At 42.6% G+C, this 23,219-nt stretch overlaps 1 protein-coding gene and 2 long non-coding RNA genes across 4 annotated transcripts in view; 1 reads left to right on the forward strand and 2 right to left on the reverse strand.

Moving 5' to 3' along the window:
• LOC149971349 (uncharacterized) overlaps positions 1-23,219 on the reverse strand; it is an 812,381-nt gene that overhangs the window by 460,705 nt on the left and 328,457 nt on the right. The gene's annotated exons all lie outside the window — the stretch shown is intronic.
• Positions 1-23,219, reverse strand: part of LOC110506257 (MAM domain-containing glycosylphosphatidylinositol anchor protein 1) — a 399,885-nt gene that overhangs the window by 168,013 nt on the left and 208,653 nt on the right. For both annotated transcript variants that reach the window (XM_090221721.1, XM_021585690.3), the window contains exon 5: positions 14,184-14,380. In XM_090221721.1, the coding sequence (XP_090077847.1) occupies positions 14,184-14,380 (197 nt within the window). The remainder of the gene's footprint in view (positions 1-14,183; positions 14,381-23,219) is intronic.
• The window catches only part of LOC149971351 (uncharacterized), a 34,394-nt gene continuing 25,378 nt past the window's right edge, over positions 14,204-23,219 (forward strand). The window contains exons 1-3 of the long non-coding RNA XR_016492163.1: positions 14,204-14,318; positions 14,729-18,013; positions 18,553-18,670. This is a non-coding gene — a long non-coding RNA (uncharacterized LOC149971351). The remainder of the gene's footprint in view (positions 14,319-14,728; positions 18,014-18,552; positions 18,671-23,219) is intronic.

A 23,219-nucleotide genomic window follows, 5' to 3' on the forward strand; every position in this document is an offset into this window, starting at 1 on the left:
TTTCGCGAAGTGGATTCTGTGTTCTGCCTTTCAACCAGGACAACGGAATGGATCCCAGCCGGCGACCCAAAAAAACGACTCCGTAAAAGAGGGAAACGAGGCGGTCTTCTGGTTAGACTCCGGAGACGGGCACATCGTGCACCACTCCCTAGCATTCTTCTCGCCAATGTCCGGTCTCTTGACAACAAGGTTGATGAAATCGGAGCAAGGGTAGCATTCCAGAGGGACATCAGAGACTGTAACGTTCTTTGCTTCACGGAAACATGGCTCACTGGAGAGACGCTATCGGAGGCGGTGCAGCCAGCGGGTTTCTCCACGCATCGCGCCGACAGAAACAAACATCTTTCTGGTAAGAAGAGCGGCGGGGGCGTATGCCTTATGGCTAACGAGACGTGGTGTGATCACAGAAACATACAGGAACTCAAATCCTTCTGTTCACCTGATTTAGAATTCCTCACAATCAAATGTCGACCGCATTATCTACCAAGAGAATTCTCTTCAATTATAATCACAGCCGTATATATTCCCCCCCAAGCAGACACATCGATGGCTCTGAACAAACTTTATTTGACTCTTTGCAAACTGGAATCCATACATCCTGAGGCTGCATTCATTATAGCTGGGGATTTTAACAAGGCTAGTCTGAAAACAAGACTCCCTAAATTGTATCAGCATATCGATTGCGCAACCAGGGCTGGAAAAACCTTGGATCATTGTTATTCTAACTTCCGCGACGCATATAAGGCCCTGCCCCGCCCTCTTTTCGGAAAAGCTGATCATGACTCCATTTTGCTGATCCCTGCCTAGAGACAGAAACTAAAACAAGAAGCTCCCACGCTTAGGTCTGTCCAACGCTGGTCCGACCAAGCTGATTCCACACTCCAAGACTGCTTCCATCACGTGGACTGGGATATGTTTCGTATTGCGTCAGATAACAATATTGACGAATACGCTGATTCGGTGTGCGAGTTCATTAGAACGTGCGTTGAAGATGTCGTTCCCATAGCAACGATTAAAACATTCCCTAACCAGAAACCGTGGATTGATGGTAGCATTCGCGTGAAACTGAAAGCACGAACCACTGCTTTTAATCAGGGCAAGGTGACTGGTAACATGACCGAATACAAACAGCTATTCCCTCCGCAAGGCTATCAAACAAGCTAAGCGTCAGTATAGAGACAAAGTAGAATCTCAATTCAACGGCTCAGACACAAGAGGTATGTGGCAGGGTCTACAGTCAATCACGGACTACAAGAAGAAAACCAGCCCGGTCACGGACCAGGATGTCTTGCTCCCAGGCAGACTAAATAACTTTTTTGCCCGCTTTGAGGACAATACAGTGCCACTGACACGGCCTGCAACGAAAACATGCGGACTCTCCTTCACTGCAGCCGAGGTGAGTAAAACATTTAAACGTGTTAACCCTCGCAAGGCTGCAGGCCCAGACGGCATCCCCAGCCGCGCCCTCAGAGCATGCGCAGACCAGCTGGCCGGTGTGTTTACGGATATATTCAATCAATCCCTATACCAGTCTGCTGTTCCCACATGCTTCAAGAGGGCCACCATTGTTCCTGTTCCCAAGAAAGCTAAGGTAACTGAGCTAAACGACTACCGCCCCGTAACACTGACTAACGTCATCATGAAGTGCTTTGAGAGACTAGTCAAGGACCATATCACCTCCACCCTACCTGACACCCTAGACCCACTCCAATTTGCTTACCGCCCAAATAGGTCCACAGACGATGCAATCTCAATCACACTGCACACTGCCCTAACCCATCTGGACAAGAGGAATACCTATGTGAGAATGCTGTTCATCGACTACAGCTCGGCATTCAACACCATAGTACCCTCCAAGCTCGTCATCAAGCTCGAGACCCTGGGTCTCGACCCCGCCCTGTGCAACTGGGTACTGGACTTCCTGACGGGCCGCCCCCAGGTGGTGAGGGTAGGCAACAACATCTCCACCCCGCTGATCCTCAACACTGGGGCCCCAAAAGGGTGCGTTCTGAGCCCTCTCCTGTACTCCCTGTTCACCCACGACTGCGTGGCCACGCACGCCTCCAACTCAATCATCAAGTTTGCGGACGACACAACAGTGGTAGTCTTGATTACCAACAACGACAAGGCGGCCTACAGGGAGGAGGTGAGGGCCCTCGGAGTGTGGTGTCAGGAAAATAACCTCACACTCAACGTCAACGATGATTGTGGACTTCAGGAAACAGCAGAGGGAACACCCCCCTATCCACATCGATGGAACAGTAGTGGAGAGGGTAGTAAGTTTTAAGTTCCTCGGCATACACATCACAGACAAACTGAATTGGTCCACTCACATAGACAGCATCGTGAAGAAGGCGCAGCAGCGCCTCTTCAACCTCAGGAGGCTGAAGAAATTCGGCTTGTCACCAAAAGCACTCACAAACTTCTACAGATGCACAATCGAGAGCATCCTGGCGGGCTGTATCACCGCCTGGTACGGCAACTGCTCCGCCCACAACCGTAAGGCTCTCCAGAGGGTAGTGAGGTCTGCACAACGCATCACCGGGGGCAAACTACCTGCCCTCCAGGACACCTACACCACCCGATGTTACAGGAAGGCCATAAAGATCATCAAGGACAACAACCACCCGAGCCACTGCCTGTTCACCCTGGCTATCATCCAGAAGGCGAGGTCAGTACAGGTGCATCAAAGCTGGGACCGAGAGACTGAAAAACAGCTTCTATCTCAAGGCCATCAGACTGTTAAACAGCCATCACTAACATTGAATGGCTGCTGCCAACACATTGACTCAACTCCAGCCACATTAATAATGGGAATTGATGGGAAATGATGTAAAATATATCACTAGCCACTTTAATCAATGCTACCTAATATAATGTCTACATACCCTACATTATTCATCTCATATGTATACGTATATACTGTACTCTATATCATCTACTGCATCCTTATGTAATACATGTATCACTAGCCACTTTAACTATGCCACTTTGTTTACATACTCATCTCATATGTATATACTGTACTCGATACCATCTACTGTATCTTGCCTATGCTGCTCTGTACCATCACTCATCCATATATCTTTATGTACATATTCTTTATCCCCTTACACTGTGTATAAGACAGTAGTTTTGGAATTGTTAGTTAGTTTACTTGTTGGTTATTACTGCATTGTCGGAACTAGAAGCACAAGCATTTCGCTACACTCGCATTAACATCTGCAAACCATGTGTATGTGACAAATAAAATTTGATTTGATTTGATTTAGAATGGGAATTTGTCCTGGTCTTCATCCCTACCTGAGAGGAGAAGTCGGCATTCAGTTGAAAATGTTATCAGGATGACCCCAGGGCCAATGAAATACGCCATATCCCAGGATGATGACATAAAATCCTGACACTATTTAAACATTTGAATTGGTTTCAAAACAAATCAAATTACATTTTATTAGTCACATGCGCCAAATACAACAGGTGTAGTAGACCTTACAGTGAAATGCTTACTTAAGAGCCCCTAACCGACAGTGCAGTTTAAACAAAATATGAAAAAGAATAAGAGATAAAAGTAACAAGTAATTAAAGAGGAGCAGTAAAAAAATAACAATATATACAGGGAGGTGCTGGTACAGAGTCAATGTGGACGCTACATACAGGGGGGTGCCAGTACAGAGTCAATGTGTGGGGGCACCGGTTAGTTAAGGTAGTATGTACTACCAGTATTAATTATTATTATTAAAGTGACTATGCATAGATTACAACAGAGAGTGGTAGTGGTGTAGAGAGGGGGGGGGGGGGCAATGTGAATAGTCTGGGTAGCCATTTGACTAGATGTTCAGGAGTCTTATGGCTTGTGGTTAGAAGCTGTTTAGAAGCCTCTTTGACCTAGACTTGGCGCTCTGGTACCGCTTGCCATGTGGTAGCAGAGAGAACAGTCTATGACTACGGAGGCTGGAGTCTTTGACAATTTTCAGGGCCTTCCTCGGACACCGCCTGGTATAGAGGTCCTGGATGGCAGGAAGATTGGCCCCAGTGATGTACTGGGCCATTCGCATTACCATCTGTAGTGCCTTGCGGATGGAGGCCGAGCAGTTGCAATACCAGGCAGTGATGCAACCAGTCAAGACGCTCTCGATGGTGCAGCTGTAGAACCATTTGAGGATCTGAGGAGCCATGCCAAATCTTTTCAGTCTCCTGAGGGGGAATAGGTTTTGTTGTGCCCGCTTCACGACTGTCATGGTGTGCTTGGACCATGTTAGTTTGTTGGTGATGTGGACACCAAGGAACGTCAAGCTCTCAACCTGTTCCACTGCAGCGCCGTCAATGAGAATGTGGGCATGCTCGGTCCTCTTTTTGCTGTAGTTCACAATCATCTCCTTTGTCTTGATCACATTGAGGTAGAGGTTGTTGTCCTGGTACTACACGGCCAGGTCTCTGACCTCCTCCCTATAGGCTGTCTCATTGTTGTCGGTTGTGTTATCGGGAAATGTAATGATGGTGTTGGGGTCGTGCCTGGCCGTGCAGTCATGAGTGAACAGGGAGTACAGGATGGTGCTGAGCACGCACCCCTGAGGGGCCCCTGTGTTGAGGGTATCAGCGTGGCAGATGTGTTGTTACCTACCCTTACCACCTGGGGGCGGCCCGTCAGGAAGTTCAGGATCCAGTTGCAGAGGGAGGTGTTTAGTCCCAGGGTCCTTAGCTTATTGATGAGCTTGGAGGGCACTATGGTGTTGAACACTGAACTGTAGTCAATGAATAGCATTCTCACATACAGTTGAAGTCGGAAGTTTACATACACTTAGGTTGGAGTTATTAAAACTCATTTTTCAACCACTCCACAAATGTCTTGTTAACAAACTATAGTTTTGGCAAGTAGGTTAGGACATCTACTTTGTGCATGAGACAAGTAATTATTCCAAAATTGTTTACAGACAGATTATTGTACTTGTATCACAATTTCAGAGGGTTCAGAGGTTTACATACTCTATGTTGGCTGTGCCTTTAAATAAGTTAGACAATTTCAGAAAATTGTGTCATGGCTTAAGAAGCTTCTGATAGGCTAATTGACATCAGTAGAGTCAATTGAAGGTGTACATGTGGATGTATTTCAAGGACTACATTCAAACTCAGTGCTTTTTTGCTTGACATCATGGGAAAATCAAAAGAAATCAGCCAAGACATCAGAACAAAATTGTAGACCTCCACAAGTCTGGTTCATCCTTGGGAGCAATTTCCTAATGCCTGAAGGCACCAAGTTCATCTGTACAAACAATAGTACGCAAGTATAAACACCATGGGACCACATAGCCCTCATACCGCTCAGGAAGGAGACGCGTTCTGTCTCCTAGAGATGAACGTACTTTGTTGAGAGAAGTGCAAGTCAATCCTAGAACAACAGCAAAGGACCTTGTGAAGATGCTGGAGAAAGGCAAAAAAGTATCTATATCCACAGTAAAACAAGTCATATATCGACATAACCTGAAAGGCCGCTCAGCAAGGAAGAAGCCACTGCTCCAAACCGCTATTTAAAAAAGCCAGACTACAGTTTGCAACTGCACATGGGGACCAAGATCGTACTTTTTGGAGAAATGTCCTATGGTCTGATGAAACAAAAATATAACTTTTTGGCCATAATGACCATTATTATGTTTGGAGAAAGGGGGGGGGGGGGGACTTACAAGCCGGAGGCTTACAAGCCGGAGAACACCATCCCAACTGTGAAGCACGGGGGTGGCAGCATAATGTTGTGGGGGTGCTTTGCTGCAGGAGGGACTGGTGCACTTCACAAAATAGATGGCTTCATGAGGAAAGAAAATGATGTAGCTATATTGAAGCAACATCTCAAGACAGTCAGGAAGTTAAAGCTTGGTCACCAATGGGTCTTCCAAATGGACAATAACCCCAAGCATACTTTCAAAGTTTTGGCAAAATGGTTAAGGACAACAAAGTCAAGGTATTGGAGTGGCCATCACAAAGCCCTGACCTCAATCACATAGAACATTTGTGGGCAGAAATGAAAAAGCGTGTGTGAGCAAGGAGGCCTACAAACCTGACTCAGTTACACCAGCTCTGTCAGGATGAATGGACCAAAATTAACCCAACTTATTATGGGAAGCTTTTGAAGCTTCCCTGAAAGGTTTGACCCAAGATAAACAATTTAAAGGCAATGCTACTAAATACTAATTGAGTGTATGTAAACTTCTGACCCACTGGGAATGTGATGATAGAAATAAAAGCTGAAATAATATCACTCTCTACTATTATTCTAACATTTCACATTCTTAAAATGAAGTGGTGATCCTAACTGACCTAAGACAGGGAGTTTTATTTGGATTATATGTCAGGAATTGTGAAAAACTGAGTTTACATACACCTTAGCCAATTACATTTAAACTTCCGACTTCAACTGTAGGTGTTCTCGTTGTCCAATTGGGAAAGGGCAGTGTGGAGTGCAATAGAGACTGCTTCATCTGTGGATCTGTTGGGACGGTATGCAAATTGGAGTGGGTCTAGGGTTTCTGGGATGATGGTGTTGATGTGAGCCATGACCAGCCTTTCAAAAAACTTCATGGCTACTGACATGAGTGCTCCGGGTCGGTAGTCATTTAGGCAGGTTACTTTCGTGTTCTGCACAGGCACTATGGTGGTCTGATTAAAACATGTTGGTATTACAGACTCGGACAGGGAGAGGTTGAAAATGTCAGTGAAGACACATGCTAGTTGGTCAGCGCAAGCTCGCAGTGCATGTCCTGGTAATCTGTAATCCTGCGGCCTTGTGAACGTTGACCTGTTGTTGACCAATGGTCTTACTCACATCGGCTGCGGAGAGAGTGATCTACACAGTCTTCCGGTACAGCTGGTGCTCTCATACATGTTTCAGTGGTTTTTGCCTCGAAGTGAGCGTAGAAGTAGTTTAGCTCGTCAGGTAGGCTCCTGAGACTAGGCAGCGCTCGGCTGTGCTTCCCTTTGTAGTCTGTAATGGTTTGCAGGCCCTGCTCACAGAGCCGGTGCACTACAACTCGATCTTAGTCCTGTACTGACACTTTTCCTGTATGATGGTTTGTCAGAGGGCATAGCGGGATTTCTTATAAGCTTCCGGGTTAGAGTCACACTCCTTGAAAGCGGTTGGTTTCTGGTTGGGGTATGTACGTACGGTCATGTGGGGATGATGTCATCGATGCACTTATTGATGAAGCCAATGTCAGATGTGGTGTACTCCTCAATTCCATTGGAGGAATCACAGAACGTATTCCAGTCTGTGCTAGCAGAGTCATCTGACCACCTTTTTTTTTATCTAGTCACTGGTGTTTCCTGCTTTAATTTTTGCTTGTAAGCAGGAATCAAGAGGATTTAATTATGGTCAGATTTGCCAAATGGAAGGCGAGGGAGAGCTTGGTATGCATCTCTGTGTGTGGAGTATAGGTAGTCCAGAGTTTTTTTCGCTCTGGTTGCACATTTAACATGTTGATAGAAATGAGGTAAAACTGATTTAAGTTTCCCTGCATTAAAGTCCCCAGCTACTTGGAGCGCTGCCTCTGGGTGAGCATTTTATTTTTTGCTTATGGAGGAATACAGCTCATTCATTGCTATCTTAGTGTCAGCCTTTGACGGTGGTGGTATGTAAACAGCTACAAAGAATATAGATGAAAACTCTCTTGGTAGGTAATGTGGTCTGTAGCTTATGAGAAACTCTCCCGTAGGCGAGCAATGGCTCGAGACTTCCTTAGATATCGTGTACCAGCTGTTGTTTACAAAAATACATAGACCGCCGCCGCTGTTCTATCCTGCCGGTATATCGTATAACCAGCCAGCTGTATGTCGATATTGTCTTCGTTCAGCCACGACTCCGTGAAGCATAGGATGTTACAGGTTTTAATGTCCTGTTGGTAGTTTAATCTTCCCAATAACTTCTCCATTTTATTGTCCAAAGATTGCATGTTTGCGAGCAGAATTGTGGGGAGTGGGGGTTTATTCGATTGCCTCCTACTCCTCAGAAGGCAGCACACCCTCCGCTCTCTCTTTCTCCTCCTCCTCTTCACGCAGATCACTGGGGTGCCTCGGGAACTACCTCGGGAACTGCCTGTTCCCGAGGTAGCCGTATATCCTCCGCCTCGGGCTCGTCAGAGATGTGGAAGATAAAAAACGATTCTGCTAGTCTATGGTGAGTAATCGCAGTCCTGATGTCTAAAAGTTATTTTCGGTCATAAGAGACAGTAGCGGCAACATTATGTACAAAAAGAGTAAAAAAAAACATTACAAACAACGCAGATAAACAAACAAAAAAGCACAATCGGTTGGGGGCGCGTAAAACGTCTGCCTTCTGCTCTGGCGCCATTTTGTCCTTTGTCCATGTCCTTGTTAAACTTTGACATAAAGTAGTCTGTGATAAATAGCACAATACGTTTCATCTGAGTATTTGTTATAGTCAAAATAATCCATAGATTATGCTTTTTTTACTCAAAAATGAGTTGTATGAGCTCAGGGCAATGAGGCCTACAGGTCATAAATAGCAAATAGAAGTTAACATTTTGTAATGTTCACAACAACTTAAGTTGATAAAAAGATCTAACACAACATTAGGTGATGATGTATGTATTATTATGGATTTATATTCAGCTATAATTGGGCGGTCATTTTGGACCGTGAACACAGAATAAATTAACATGAAACGAACCCAACAGGAGAGTTAAACACAAAAGTGTTTGAAAGTGGCCACACACACCAATGTCCAAATATCATAGAGCAGAGAGAATATATCTGATTAAAGGATTCAACATTTATTTTGGATGAGACCATCAGCCAAATGAAATATCATCATTAGAATAACAAATCCATATTTTTTTCCCATATATCTCTTTCACTTTCCATTCCCCTCTCTGTCCATCCTCTCTCACTATCTCGCTCTCTCGCTTCCCCCCTCGCTTCATCTGTCTCTGCAGTCCATAGAACTACATAGAGCTTTTCAAACTCTACTCCAATAATGATTCCCAGATAAGCCAGTTCATACTTCATTCCCAAGGCTGCCTATTCCACCCGTCTATGCCTGGGTGTGCGTCCCAAATGACAATCTATTCCCTACATAATGCACTACTTTTGACCAGAGCCCTGTGGGCCCTTGTCGAAAGTAGTGCAATAAAAAGGGAATAGGGTGCCATTTGGGATATAAGGCTTGGCTGACTGATTGGGATTTTTCCTGTCTCATTCTTCCAATGTCGTAGCGTGGGAAGAGCTACTCTGGCTAATTGTGCTCTCAGGGTGGCCCTTTGTAGCAGACCATACAGCTATTTCAATTAAAGGAGAACAGAGGAAACAATGCTAGTAGCTAGATGGGGTCGGGGAGTCATCTGTTACGTTACCAGCTAAAATATTGTAATCAGATGTCAGATACTTTGAAAAATGTGATGATCACTTCTAGGATTCTCTGACCGGTGAATTAGAAGTGATGGCCTGAGATCCATCTCCCCTTTTAAGGGAATAACAAGACGCATAGACATTTGTGTGGGAAAAAACGATGACACCTTTCCGTTTTTCTTAATGACATTCAAATCAGCATTGAAAAAATGCCAAGTTTAAGTTTGTTCCGGATGAGCGAGTCTGACCACGAGTCTGAGACCACAATGATGACACACCAAATGCATTTGATGGATTGCGGGAAAAAGCGCAGGAATATGATTTTGTAGGCTATAGTGAAAGCCTGTGTCTTCCAATGGTGCGACTGCTGTCGGGATAAAATATTATATGGCCAACTTGAATTAACGCTTCAAGGTAAGGACGACAGCAGTGGTGTAGCCGACGGGCTATATGGATATGTATTTATTGAACCTTTATTTAACCACGAAAGCTAGTTGAGAACAAGTTCTCATTTACAACTGCGACCTGGCCAAGATAAAGCAAAGCAGTGTGACACAAACAACAACACATGGAATAAACAAGCGTACAGTCAATAGCAATAGAACAAAAATAAAGTCTATATACAGTGTGTGCAGATGGAGTGAGGAGTTAAGGCAATAAATAGGCCATAGTAGCAAAGTAATTACAGTTTAGCAAATTAACACTGGGACTAATAACAAGATAAACAATGCAAAGCATATGGGATCTGTATATAGGTTCGGAACTGTGAAATAGCATAGTTACAAATACAAACTGGATGGACGTCAGAAATAGAGGAAGGACTAAGAACAAACAAGAGAGAACTATTGTAAAGTAGACTGTGTCTGTAAAATGTGTATAAGATGTATAACTTGAAAGTAAAAGCAGAAGTGTTTATTAGTTTACTCCAATTGGGGGATCGGCGGTAGGGTTTGCGGAATAATAATAAAGGTATATTCTTTAAAAAAGTATGTCTATATAGGTATGTGTATGTATATATGTGTATATGTATGCATGCGTGTATGGATATATATATTTACCCCAAAAATATGGGGGATTGGAAATGATGCAGACAATTACATTGGAAGCAACATTCTTTCCGCAATATTAAGCTGATCCACCCTCTAAAAAAAATAAAAAATAACACTGGAGTGATAGATGAGCAGATGAGGATGTGCAAGTAGAAATACTGGTGTGCAAAAGATCAGAAAAAGTAAATTAAAACAATACGGTGATGAGGTAGGTAGATTGGGTGGGCTATTTACAGATGTACTATGTACAGCTGCAGCGATCGGTTAGCTGCTCAGATAGATGATGTTTAAAGTTAGGATATCACTTACTTAGGCCCATTATTGATATCTACCTACAGTAGCAATTTATTGAATAAAACTGCTGCTCTCTCAATTATTTGCGTATTTTTTGTGGATGGCTGTTCACAAATGTGTAACTGTATGTTAACGCAATAACGGTTGAATTGAAAATGTGTAGGCTAAGCTACCTATCAATCATTTTTTATGCGACCCATGGACAGCCAGTGAAAACGGTGCTGTTGCACTAGCTACATATAGCTGTGTATCCCAGCCAACTTCGGTGGTATTGTGCTCCACACATATTGTCAAAAATAAGTTTAATATCAGAAGACCATGTGTAGGGCATTAGTTGCTCAATCTAATTTGTGCTGATTTAAAGAAATGTCCAAAGGCCTAATGGACACATGGTTAAACTTGCACACTTTTGATAGACTTCAACAGCTGCAAATGATCAAGATATCAAAGTGTCACACATAGGTCCTATTAAATTAAGTGTTGAATTTCATAATTATATGGTGTCACCAACAAAAAACGTAAATAATACATATACATAAATAAGAAAATAAATCAAGGGGTATTTAATTAATTGGACTGTCTGGAAATCTGACTTTTTTTAAATGTAACTAGATAGCCTAATAGTTGTATTATCTGTACTGAAGTAAAAAACAATGGGTTAGAAGCCTACATAACCATAAAGTAAAATGCAACATCCATTTATGGCCAGTAAACTCTAAAGTACATTTGTCTTACAATAGATGTCGTTCAACTGGTAATATTCATTTTTGTCTTCTAATGACTCTTAGGGGGAAAGTAATCTAAAAGTACTCATTTTACGTTTACTGAGTTTGGGTAATCCAAAGTTACATTAATGATTACAATATTGGACAGGTAACTGAAACAGATTACATTTAGAAAGTAACTGAACCAACCCTGATAGTGTACTGACTGACTCAGAGTTTAACAGCTGCCTGTGTGTGCATGTTTGTATGAAAGAGAGTTTGCTTGTGTGCGTGTGTGTGCTGTTTGCAACCAGAATCTGTGTTTTGCTGTCTGTAAGCATCGAGTCCCACTGCAGTAGCTGCTATAGTCCCTGTCGAGTGGCTGAACCTTGAAGTCCATTTAGGGGTATACTGGCTAAACAATGGACTATCCCACAGCTATGTTGTTGGATGCTTTTCAATTGTTGTACTAACGTGACATATTCCACATATTGCTTTCTTGTGATTTGAGAAGAGAGGCTCAGCTATGACAGTGGAATGTGAGTCAAAGGTGATTTTTAACCTGTGAACAGATGAAGTGCTGTGTGCATGTACATATATACACATATATATATATACACATACGTATACAGTGGAGAGAACAAGTACACTGCCGATTTTGCAGGTTTCCCTACTTACAAAGCATGTAGAGGTCTGTAACTTTTATCATAGGTACACTTCAACTGTGAGAGACGGAATCTAAAACAAAAATCCAGAAAATCGCATTGTATGATTTTTAAGTAATTAATTTGCATGACATAAGTATTTGATCACCTACCAACCAGTAAGAATTCCGGCTCTCACAGACCTGTTAGTTTTTCTTTAAGAAGCCCTCCTGTTCTCCACTCATTACTTGTATTAACTGCACCTGTTTGAACTCGTTACATGTATAAAAGACACCTGTCCACACACTCAATCAAACAGACTCCAACCTCTCCACAATGGCCAAGACCTGAGAGCTGTGTAAGGACATCAGGAATAAGATTGTAGATCTGCATAAGGCTGGGATGGCCTATAGGACAATAGGCAAGCAGCTTGGTGAGAAGGCAACAACTGTTGGCGCAATTATTAGAAAATGAAATGTTATCATGTGTGTGTATGCATGTTTCTGTGCCTATGTTTGTGTTGCTTCACAGTCCCTGCTGTTCCATAAGATAGATTTTTTATCTGTTCTTTTAAATCTGATTCTACTGCTGCATCAGTTACCTGATGTGGGATAGAGTTCCATGTAGTTATGGCTTTATGCAGTACTGTGCACCACCCAGTCTGTTCTGGACATGGGGACTGTGAAGAGACCTCTGGTGGCATGCCTTGTGGGGTATGCATGGGTGCCTGTGCTGTGAGCTAGTCGTTTAAACAGACAGCTCGGTGCATTAAAAATGTCAATACAAATACAAGTAGTGATGAAGTCAATCTCTTCTCTACTTTGAGCCATGAGAGATTGGCATGCATATTATTCATGTTTGCTCTCTGTGTACATCCAAGGGCCAGCCATGCTGCCCTGTTCTGTGCCAATTGCAAAAAGTCATTTTTGTGTGGCACCTGACCACACGACTCAACAGTAGTCCAGGTGCGACAAAACTAGAGCCTGTAGGACCTGCCTTGTTGATAGTGCTGTTAAGAATGCAGAGCAGCACTTTATTATGGACAGACTTCTCCCCGTCCTAGCTACTGTTGTATCAATATGTTTTGACCATGACAGTTTACAATCCAGGGTAACTCCAGGCAGTGTAGTCATCTCAACTTGTGTGTATGTGTGCATAGTGTGACGTGTTCAAGGATGAACACATGGATAAGGTCTGTGTTTGGTATACGAAGTATGTTCTACTACGTTATCCTTGCTGTACTGTTTGTTACGTTTAGTCTGGAATGTTAGAGTGTGTGCCTATACTTGTCTGCATGGCGGTTCAAAGACATTCACTCCAATATCCTTGCTTTGTCCAATATGATGTGAGCATGGGTATGTTTGTGATTAGGCCCATCTATGGGAGGCTGTATCTCTGCGCTGCTCTATGGGTTGAGGTGAAGTGTGAACGTAAACACAATGAAGGGCCACCTGGCACTGGCAGAACAACTACGGTGCATTCACAATAGGTTGACGGTTTTACCCAGTTATATATGGTGTATACGTGTGTTTTCCTCATACATCCAATACCTGTGTGTAGAGTGGCTCGTAGAAGCACACTTTTATGCTTGCTCTCTCTTACGGGTTGTGGTCATAGAGATATATAAAAGGACTAGATGGATATAACCCATTTTAGCACGGGCATTGCCATTGAAGACCTAAGACCTCCAGCATTTTAAAGTAGTCAACAGGGTGGGGATTCCTATTTGTTGGGAGCGATCAGCCAATGATCAGAGCACTGTCTTCTTCATATTGTAAATTGGGTTGCCTATAGTTTGTAAATGGCTTTAAGCTATTTCACCGCTATCTAGTGGCCAAAATAAATTAATGACAAGATTTGGTACAGGACCCCAGTACTGCAGGTGGAGGTAAATAACCAATATTAGCCCCACCCTTTTTTCAAACACAAAATAAGAAAATTGACTACTTAAAAATGGAGAGGTCACAGATGCCATAATGGCACAGGTACAAAGATGAGTCCTATATCTATTTCTATGGTTGTGGATCATTTGTGTGTGCATGTTTATGTGTATGCCGTGGTCCTCTGTCCATACTGTTCTATGGGTTGTGCTGAATTTGAAGTGTGAACTTGTGTGCTTGTGTTTGGTCCTCTTACAGTACCTGTGTGTAGAGTGGTTCGTAGATGTCCACTCCGGTATCCTTGCTCTGCTCTATGGGCGTGTTGCCACGTTTCCAGATGAAGCGGGCTGGGGGGTTGGAGTTGACCGTACAGCGCAGGAACACCGTCTTCTCCTGGTAATAGCTTCCGCGCACATCACTGATGGTCTGGTGCACTGTCAGCACGGGTTTGTCGAGGTCTAGAAACACACACACACACACACACACACTTTGTCAATATCAATAATATGTTTATCCAAATACTATACAAAACTCCAAGGTTATGTAAAGACCTTCTTCACAATGGTTAGACTGCACTACGCAGTCTCCACCTACTGTACCTTATACATTACTGAGACACTCCACAAATGAATCAGAAAAATATCTACACTACAGGGTTACCTGCCCATATAGGTGCGGCAGGAAAATGTGTGTGTGTGTGTTTCCGTGCATGACTCGGGTCATTTTGGCTACCTTCCTGTTTTATGTGCTGTAGGAGCAGTCCTCTACAGATGCCAGTTCTTCATTTGATGTTCCTGTTTTTGCAGGAATTGTTCTGCACTGTAGGAAGTGCAAGCTTGTAGTGTATCCGAGGTTTAGAAATTGGGGCGGCCCACCGAACACACCGGACCATTTTTCCTCAAGGCCCTGACATTGGTCAATGTTTTTCCTTGAGGCCCCCATTATTAGCCAGGTAATGATCATTTTGCTCCCAAAGGCCTACTGGGCTAAAAATCAGTCCGCCCATTTACAAATGCTTCTAAAGTTTGTAATTTCCACCAAACAATATCAGACTTGATTTTCCCATAACAGAACATTTATCAACCTCTACAAAAAAAAATGGATATTCATTATTAGCCTTACTGTTATCCCGAAAATAAAACACACTGGTTTCAGACCACTATCCCAGGAAAGATTGTATGGTTAGATGGCTTCTCTTCTTCAAGAGATCGAAGAGTACAGTATACAATGCATTATCTCTCTTTCCTATCTCACACACACACACACACAAGCACCCTAAACCCATCTTTCTACACAAAGGCTACTCAACAGTGTGTGACAAAAGGCTGTTAGTTTTCCTCAAATAGCTGCCTTTGAGTTTGTAGTTAGGTTACCAATGCCTTACCTGGTCCAGACTTGTTTCATTGGAACAACTGGACAGAAAGGTGTAGGATCTTAATTTGATCAACCACGAAATGTAAAACTTGTAGTGTATTTGAGGTTTAGAAGGCTTCTTTAAACTTGAAATTTCAGACTTGATTTTCACTTAAGAAAAATGTATCAACCACTAAACATTTTTTATTATTTTCCTGCTGTAGTAAACTGGCTAAAAAGAAGATCCTACAGTGTCTTGCGAAAGTATCATCCCTTGGCATTTTTCCTATTTTGTTGCCTTACATCCTGGAATTAATATAGATTTTTGGGGTGGTTTGTACCACTTTGAAGATGAAAAATAATTTATTTTGAAACAAACAAGAAATAAGAAACAGAACTTGAGCGTGCATTGCCACTGGGATTTTTGCCCGTTCTTCAAGGCAAAACTGCAACAGCTCCTTCAAATTGGATGGGTTCCGCTGGTGCACAGCAATCTGTAAGTAATACCACATATTCTCAGTTGAAGTCTGGGCATTGACTAGGCCATTCCAAGCCATTTAAATGTTTCCCCTTAAACCACTCAAATGTTGCTTTAGCAGTATGCTTAGGGTCATTGTCTTGCTGGAAGGCGAACCTCCATCCCAGTCTCAAATCTCTGGAAGACAGAAACAGGTTTCCATCAAAGATTTACCCTGTATTTAGCCCCATCTATCATTACTTCAATTCTGACTAGTTTCCCAGTCCCTGCCGATGAAAAACATCCCCATAGCATGATGCTGCCACCACCATGCTTCACTGTGGGGATGGTGTTCTCAGGATGATGAGAACTTTTGGGTTTGCGCCAGACATAGCGTTTTCCTTGATTGCTAAAAAGCTCAAGTTTAGTCTCATCTGAAAAGAGTACCTTCTTCCATATCTTTGGGGAGACTCCCACATGAATTTTGGGAAAACACCAAACATGCTTGCTTATTTTTTTCTTTAAGCAATGGCTTTTTTCTGGCCACTCTTCTGTAAAGCCCAGCTCTGTAGAGTGTACAGCTTAAAGTGGTCCTATGGACAGATACTCCAATCTCCGCTGTGGAGCTTTGCAGCTCCTTCAGGGTTATCTTTGGTCTCTTTGTTGCCTCTCTGATTAATGCCCTCCTTGGGTTTTGGTGGGTGTCCCTCTCTTCACAGGTTTGTTATGGTGCCATATTCATTCCATTTTTTAATAATGGATTTAATGGTGCTCTGTGGGATGTTCAAAGTTTTGGATATATTTTATAACCCAACCCTGATCTGTACTTCTCCAGAACTTTGTCCCTGACCTGTTTGGAGAGCTCCTTGATCTTTATGGTGCCACTTGTTTGTTGGTGACCCTTGCTTAGTGATGTTGCAGACTATGTGGCCTTTCAGAACAGGCGTATGTATACTAAGATCATGTGACACTTAGATTGCGCACAGATGGACTTTATTTAACTATGTGATTTCTGAAGGTAATTGGTGGCCCCAGATCTTGCAAAGGGGGTGAATACATATGCACACCACTTTTCCATGTTTTATTATTTTTTAAACAAGTTTGTCCAAATTGGTGAAGTGAAAAAACTAATTTGTTTATGTACATTACATGACATCCAAATAAAAATACATTTAAATTACAGTTGTAATGCAACAAAATAGGAAAAACGCAAATGGGGATGAATACTTTTTCAAGGCACTGTACATGTGTAGCCCAGCTAGCAAGGACCTAGACATCTGACTGCTGGTGGCTATGAGCCAACATACTATTGTAGGCACAACATAATCTCACAAACTCTGGTTCTTAAAATGTGTCTAACTGGCACTAATGTTACATTGTGAGGCTGTAATCAAATGTCATATTATGCTGTCTAACGGGAAAGTTAGAGAGAGGGAGCGAGAGAGATTTTGACAAGGCTACTTAATTTTTCTTGTCTTTCCTTCTGCCTGTCTTTCTTCCTCTTTTTCCACTTTCTCTCTCTTTCAGTCTGTCATTTCTTACTTTATATCTTATCTCTGTATATCTCCCTGTCAGTGTAATCTCCCTATTTCCAGTGTGGTTGTAATTTCAACAGCTTTCATGTCCATGAAAATCTTTCCTCTATATCCCTCCATCGCTCCCACTACTACCGTATATTAATTTGACCCAGTTTCTCACAGCAGGAAAATAATCCCGCAGCAACAGGGAATGTGAATTATTATGTTGATTATAATTATTATACATTTTTTTAGGGGTTTATACATTTTTTGTGAGGGCAAATCAAGTCTGAAAATGTAAACCTAGAAATTAAAAACCCCAGAAGCCTTTTTAAACCTTGAACACGATACATACTGTGCAGGAAAAATATTGCAACAACAGGATGATCAAATTAAGATATGATCTGTACGGTGATATTGGGCTCATTTGATGAGAACTGGGGAAGTTACAGGTGTGTGTGTGTGTATATATACATATACTGTATATACACACACACACACATATATATATATGTATATATATATATATGTATATATATGTATATATGTATGAGTGCGTATGTGTGCGTTTCCTGCCAACTTGCTGCCAGCCTAATTGGCACATTGACGACATCTAACTGCCACCTACTCCGGTGCAGCTCCCCTACACCTCTGCCCCTTCTATCCTCTTTTCCCCGTCACCGTCTTCCTTTCCCTCCCTTTCTTTCTCTCTTCTGTTGGCAGGTGACACTGGCAGGAAAGAGATGGAGAGGATAGCTAATCAGGTAATCCGGATCGTTTGTGGGCTATATGCCTCTCCTGTCTGTAGACACTGTAGTACTACGTGTTTGAGAATGGACTGGGAATGTTTTGGCTTGATACACCTGCATGCGAATGGACTGGGAATGTTTTGGCTTGATACACCTGCATGAGAATGGACTGGGAATGTTTTGGCTTGATGCACCTGCATGAGAATGGACTGGGAATGTTTTTGCTTGATACACCTGCATGCGAATGGACTGGGAATGTTTTGGCTTGATACACCTGCATGAGAATGGACTGGGAATGTTTTGGCTTGATACACCTGCATGAGAATGGACTGGGAATGTTTTGGCTTGATACACCTGCATGAGAATGGACTGGGAATGTTTTGGCTTGATACACCTGCATGCGAATGGACTGGGAATGTTTTGGCTTGATACACCTGCATGAGAATGGACTAGGAATATTCTGGCTTGATATGCCTGTGGTTTGGTGTATTTTCTTTTATTGTAATTGCGAGCATTTATCCATTTTGTGTGTGTGTGTGTCCTGTGCTGTGGAGGATCTGACAGAAGCGGGAGACTTGGGGCATAAACAAAGTCAGGATCAGCAGCTTTTCTGAGGCTCTGAAACTTTTGCACCCTGGGATCAGGTGAAAGAGGAGGATGGCAAGGGGAACGGTGAGTCTGAAGCTTGGACTCAAGCATGAATGTGGACAAAGTCCGAAATGGTTCAATATCAGCAGACTCGGTTGTTTTCTGTAATGCAACCACTTCTCTCTCTGTCCCACTTTCTGGACCAATATTTTCCTGCCTCTTCAATCTCTCTCTCAATTTCAATTTCAGGGCTTTATTGGCATGGGAAACATATGTTAACATTGCAAAAGCAAGAGAAGTACATAGTATAAAAAAGTAAAATAAATAAAAACGAAACAGGAAACATTACACTCACAAAAGTTCAAAAATAATACAGACATTTCAAAATGTCAGATTATTTCAAATTCTTTGGGGGTCTGTGTAATCTGAGGGAAATATGTGTTTCTAATATGGCCATACATTTGGCAGGAGGTTAGGAAGTGCAGCTCAGTTTCCACCTCATTTTGTGGGTAGTGTGCACATAGACTGTATTCTCTTTGATGGCCTCTCTCAACAGCAAGGCTATGCTCACTGTACATAGTCAAAGATTCCCTTAAGTTTGGGTCAGTCACAGTGGTCAGCTGTATTGTTTTAGAGTTCTAGGAGGGGGGCTGAGTGGCATCTCAGCCGAGTGGGGGGGGACGCTGTAACTTCGAAATGGGTTCAGGTGCATCCCGGAGAATGGTGTCAAAATGGAGAAAGTGCTGCTCGGTGTCTGCATCCCAATATACCTGACCACTGTGACTGACCCAAAAATAAGGAAAGCTTTAACTATGTACAGAGTAGCAAGATGGCGCCGACAGATGGGACAGCTCTGATACTCGCTCTGAAGCAACTTTGCAGAATTGTATTTCTTACATTATTAGCCCAGGAAATATTTTGCGTTATTACATACAGCCAGAAATAACTTTTAAATATCAGAGTGGTAACTCACCAGCATTACGACCGGGAATAGGACTTTCTGGAATTGGATCCTTGTTCGTACCCCCCAGGGCAATTGAACTGATTCCAGAGGCTGATCCAAATCACCGCTGGTGGAGAAGAGGTATTAGGAGTGGACTTCTAGTCCACGCACACCATCCACCACATCCGTGTATGTTACTTCTTAATGTTCAGTCTCTAGATAATAAAGAAGACGAGCTCAGGGCGAGAATCTCCTTCCAGAGAGACATCAGGGAGTGTAACATACTCTGTTTCACGGAAACATGGCTCTCTCAGGATAAACTGTCTTTGTCCATACAGCCAGCTGCGTTCTCAGCATATTGCACAGACAGAAATAAAGAACTCTCCGGAAAGAAGAAGAGCGGTGGTGTATGTTTCATGATTAACCACTCATGGTGTGATTGTGATAACATACAGAAACTCTAGTCCTTTTGTTCACCCAACCTAGAATACCTCACAATCAAATGCTGACAGTATCACTTCCCAAGAGAAAAATCTTCAGTTATCGTCACAGCTGTGTATATTCCCCCTTAAGCCGATACCACAACGACCCTCAAAGAACTTCACTGGACTTTATGCAAACTGGAAACCACATAACCGGAAGCCGCATTTATTGCAGCTGGTGATTTTAACAAGGCAAATACAGTGTCTTGCAAAGGATTCATCCCCCTTTTCGTTGTTCCAATTTTGTTGCATTACAACCTGTAATTTAAATTGATTTTTTATTTGGATTTCATGTAATGTACATAAACAAAAATAGTTTTTTCATTTCACTTCAGCAATTTGGACTAACTATTCACCCCCTTTGCTATGAAGCCTCTAAATAAGATCTGGTGCAAACAATTACCATCAGCAGTCACATAATTAGTTAAATAAATAAAGTCCACCTGTGTGCAATCTAAGTGTCACATGATCTGTCACACACACCTGTTCTGAAAGGCCCCAGAGTCTGCAACACCACTAAGCAAGGGGGACCACCTAGCAAGTGGCACCATGAAGACCAAGGAGCTCTCCAAACAGGTCAGGGACAATGTTTTGGAGAAGTACAGATCAGTTAAATCCATTATTTAAACAAACCTGCCAAGAGAGGGCCACCCACCAAAACTCACAGACCAGGCAAGGAGGGCATTAATCAGAGAGGCAACAAAGAGACCAAAGATAACCCTGAAGGAGCTGCAAAGCTCCATAACGGAGATTGGAGTATCTGTCCATAGGACCACTTTAAGCTGTACCCTCCACAGAGCTGGGCTTTACGGAAGTGGCCAGAAAAAGGCATTGCTTAAAGAAAAAAATAAGCCATCAAGTTTGGTGTTCGCCAAAAGGCATGTGGGAGACTCCCCAAAGATATGGAAGAAGGTACTCTTTTCAGATGAGACTAAAATTGAGCATTTTGGCCATCAAGGAAAACGCTATGTCTGGCGCAAACCCAAAATCTCATCACCCCGAGAACACCATGATGTTTTTTTATCGGCAGGTACTGCTAAAGCAACACTTGAGTGGTTTAAGGAGAAACATTTTACATGTCTTAGAATGGCCTAGTCAAAGCCCATACCTCTGTGGTAGGACTCAAAGATTGTTGTACAACAGCAGAACCCATCCAACTTGAAGGAGCTGAAGCAGTTTTGCCTTGAAGAATGGGCAAACATCCCAGTGGCTAGATGTGCCAAGCTTATAGAGACATACCCCAAGATACTCTCAGCTGTAATTGCTGCAAAAGGTGGCTCTACAAGGTATTGACTTTGCGGGGGGGGGGGGGGGTGATTAGTTATGCACGCTCAAGTTTTCTGTTTTTGTGTCTTATTTCTTATTTCATCCAGTAGGCTTTGATTAAATTTCCAATATCCTCACCCACGTGGATATATGCCAATTATTTGATAGTCCGACCGCATTCTGTCCCCTATCAGCACTTTTTAAACTTTTGGAGCCAGATATAATGACATTAGAAGGTAATCAAGACAACTAGCTTGATTGAGCCTCCGCAATGTATATCTCACTAACTGCATGAGGGTGAAAGTTTGTAGTGTGATTTTCTTTACGGTCCATAGAGGTATTTTAAACCCTATTATAATCTCCCACCATAATAGTAGAGTCTTGTATTGCTTTTAGGGTTGATAAATTATTAGATTTTCAAAGAAGTGTGGATCATCATTATTTGGACTGCATGGGTTAATGAGTCATATCTGTTTATGGTCCAATTACATATTTAAAATTATCCATCTACCTTGAGGATCTGTTTCGACAATTTGCACCTTTTGAATTTCTTTGCCCAAGGCTCCTTTTCATATTTAGGAGCCCATTAATTGCTAAGAAACCCGTCTTTGCCATCAACCTGTTGTGCAATGGTGTACAGAAATAGTATGTTACAGTTTGTTTTGCATCCAAAACATTGGCTCATTGTGGGTTGTGAGATGCACGATTGGCAAGTTCCCACTGCCAAAAACCAGAGGGTGGATAACAACGGAAATGGCATGCATTTGCCCTTTTAAAGTAGGTCTTAAATCTTTGCAAACATCCTACAATATTTATTTTGGAAAACAATATCTGATGAGCCAATCTGTACATTCAGCAAAAAAGTCCCACCTGTCTCTAAAAACAAGCTCCCTGCTAAATGCAGTGTGCCAAATATTTCCAACAGAGCAAGATCAACCATCTCTCATTCGATTTCTCATTATCTCAGTCTGTAATTTCTATAATAACTTGTGTCACCGAGTCGTGGTTGAACGACGACATGAATAACATACAGCTGGCGGGTTATACACTGTATCGGCAGGATAGAACAGCAACATCTGGTAAGACAAGGGGTGGCAGTCTAAGTATTTTTGTAAACAACAGTTTGTGCACGATATCTAAGGAAGTCTCAAGGTTTTGCTCGCCTGAGGTAGAGTATCTCATGATGAGCTGTAGACCACACTATCTACCTAGAGAGTTTCTGTATTTTTCGTAGCTGTCTACCTAACACCACAGACCGATGCAGGCGCTAAGACCACACTCAATGAGCTGTATACCGCCATAAGCAAAGAGGAAAACGCTCTGGGACTTTAATGCAGGTAAACTTAAATCCGTTTTACAAACTTCTACCAGCATATTAAATGTGCAACCAGAGGGGAAAAAAACTCCTTTACTCCACACACAGAGATGTGTACAAAGCTCTCCCTCACCCTCCATTTGGCAAATCTGACCATAACTCTATCCTCCTGATTCCTGCTTACAAGCAAAAATAATGCAGGAAGCACCAGTGACTCGGTCTATAAAAAAGTGGTCAGATGAAGCAGATGCTAAGCTACAGGACTGTTTTGCTAGCACATAGTAGAATATGTTCTGCATGAGAGCATGCGCTGACCAACTGGCAAGTGTCTTCCCTGACTTTTTCAACTTCTCCCTGTCTTAGTCTGTAATGCCAACATGTTTCAAGCAGACCACCATAGTCCTTGTGCCCAAGAACACTAAGGTAAACTGCCTAAATGACTACTGATCCGTAGCACTCATGTCTGTAGCCATGAAGTGCTTTGAAAGACTGGTCATGGCTGACATCACACAATTATCCCAGAAACACTCCAATTTGCATACAGCCCCAACAGATCCCTCAATGTGATCAAGACTTAGGAGTCACTATGGACTACAGGAAAAGGAGGATCGAGCATTCTCATCGACG

This window comes from Oncorhynchus mykiss, chromosome 26 (genome assembly GCF_057628025.1).
Source record: "Oncorhynchus mykiss isolate SJ-2025 chromosome 26, ASM5762802v1, whole genome shotgun sequence".
Lineage (NCBI taxonomy): Eukaryota > Metazoa > Chordata > Actinopteri > Salmoniformes > Salmonidae > Oncorhynchus > Oncorhynchus mykiss.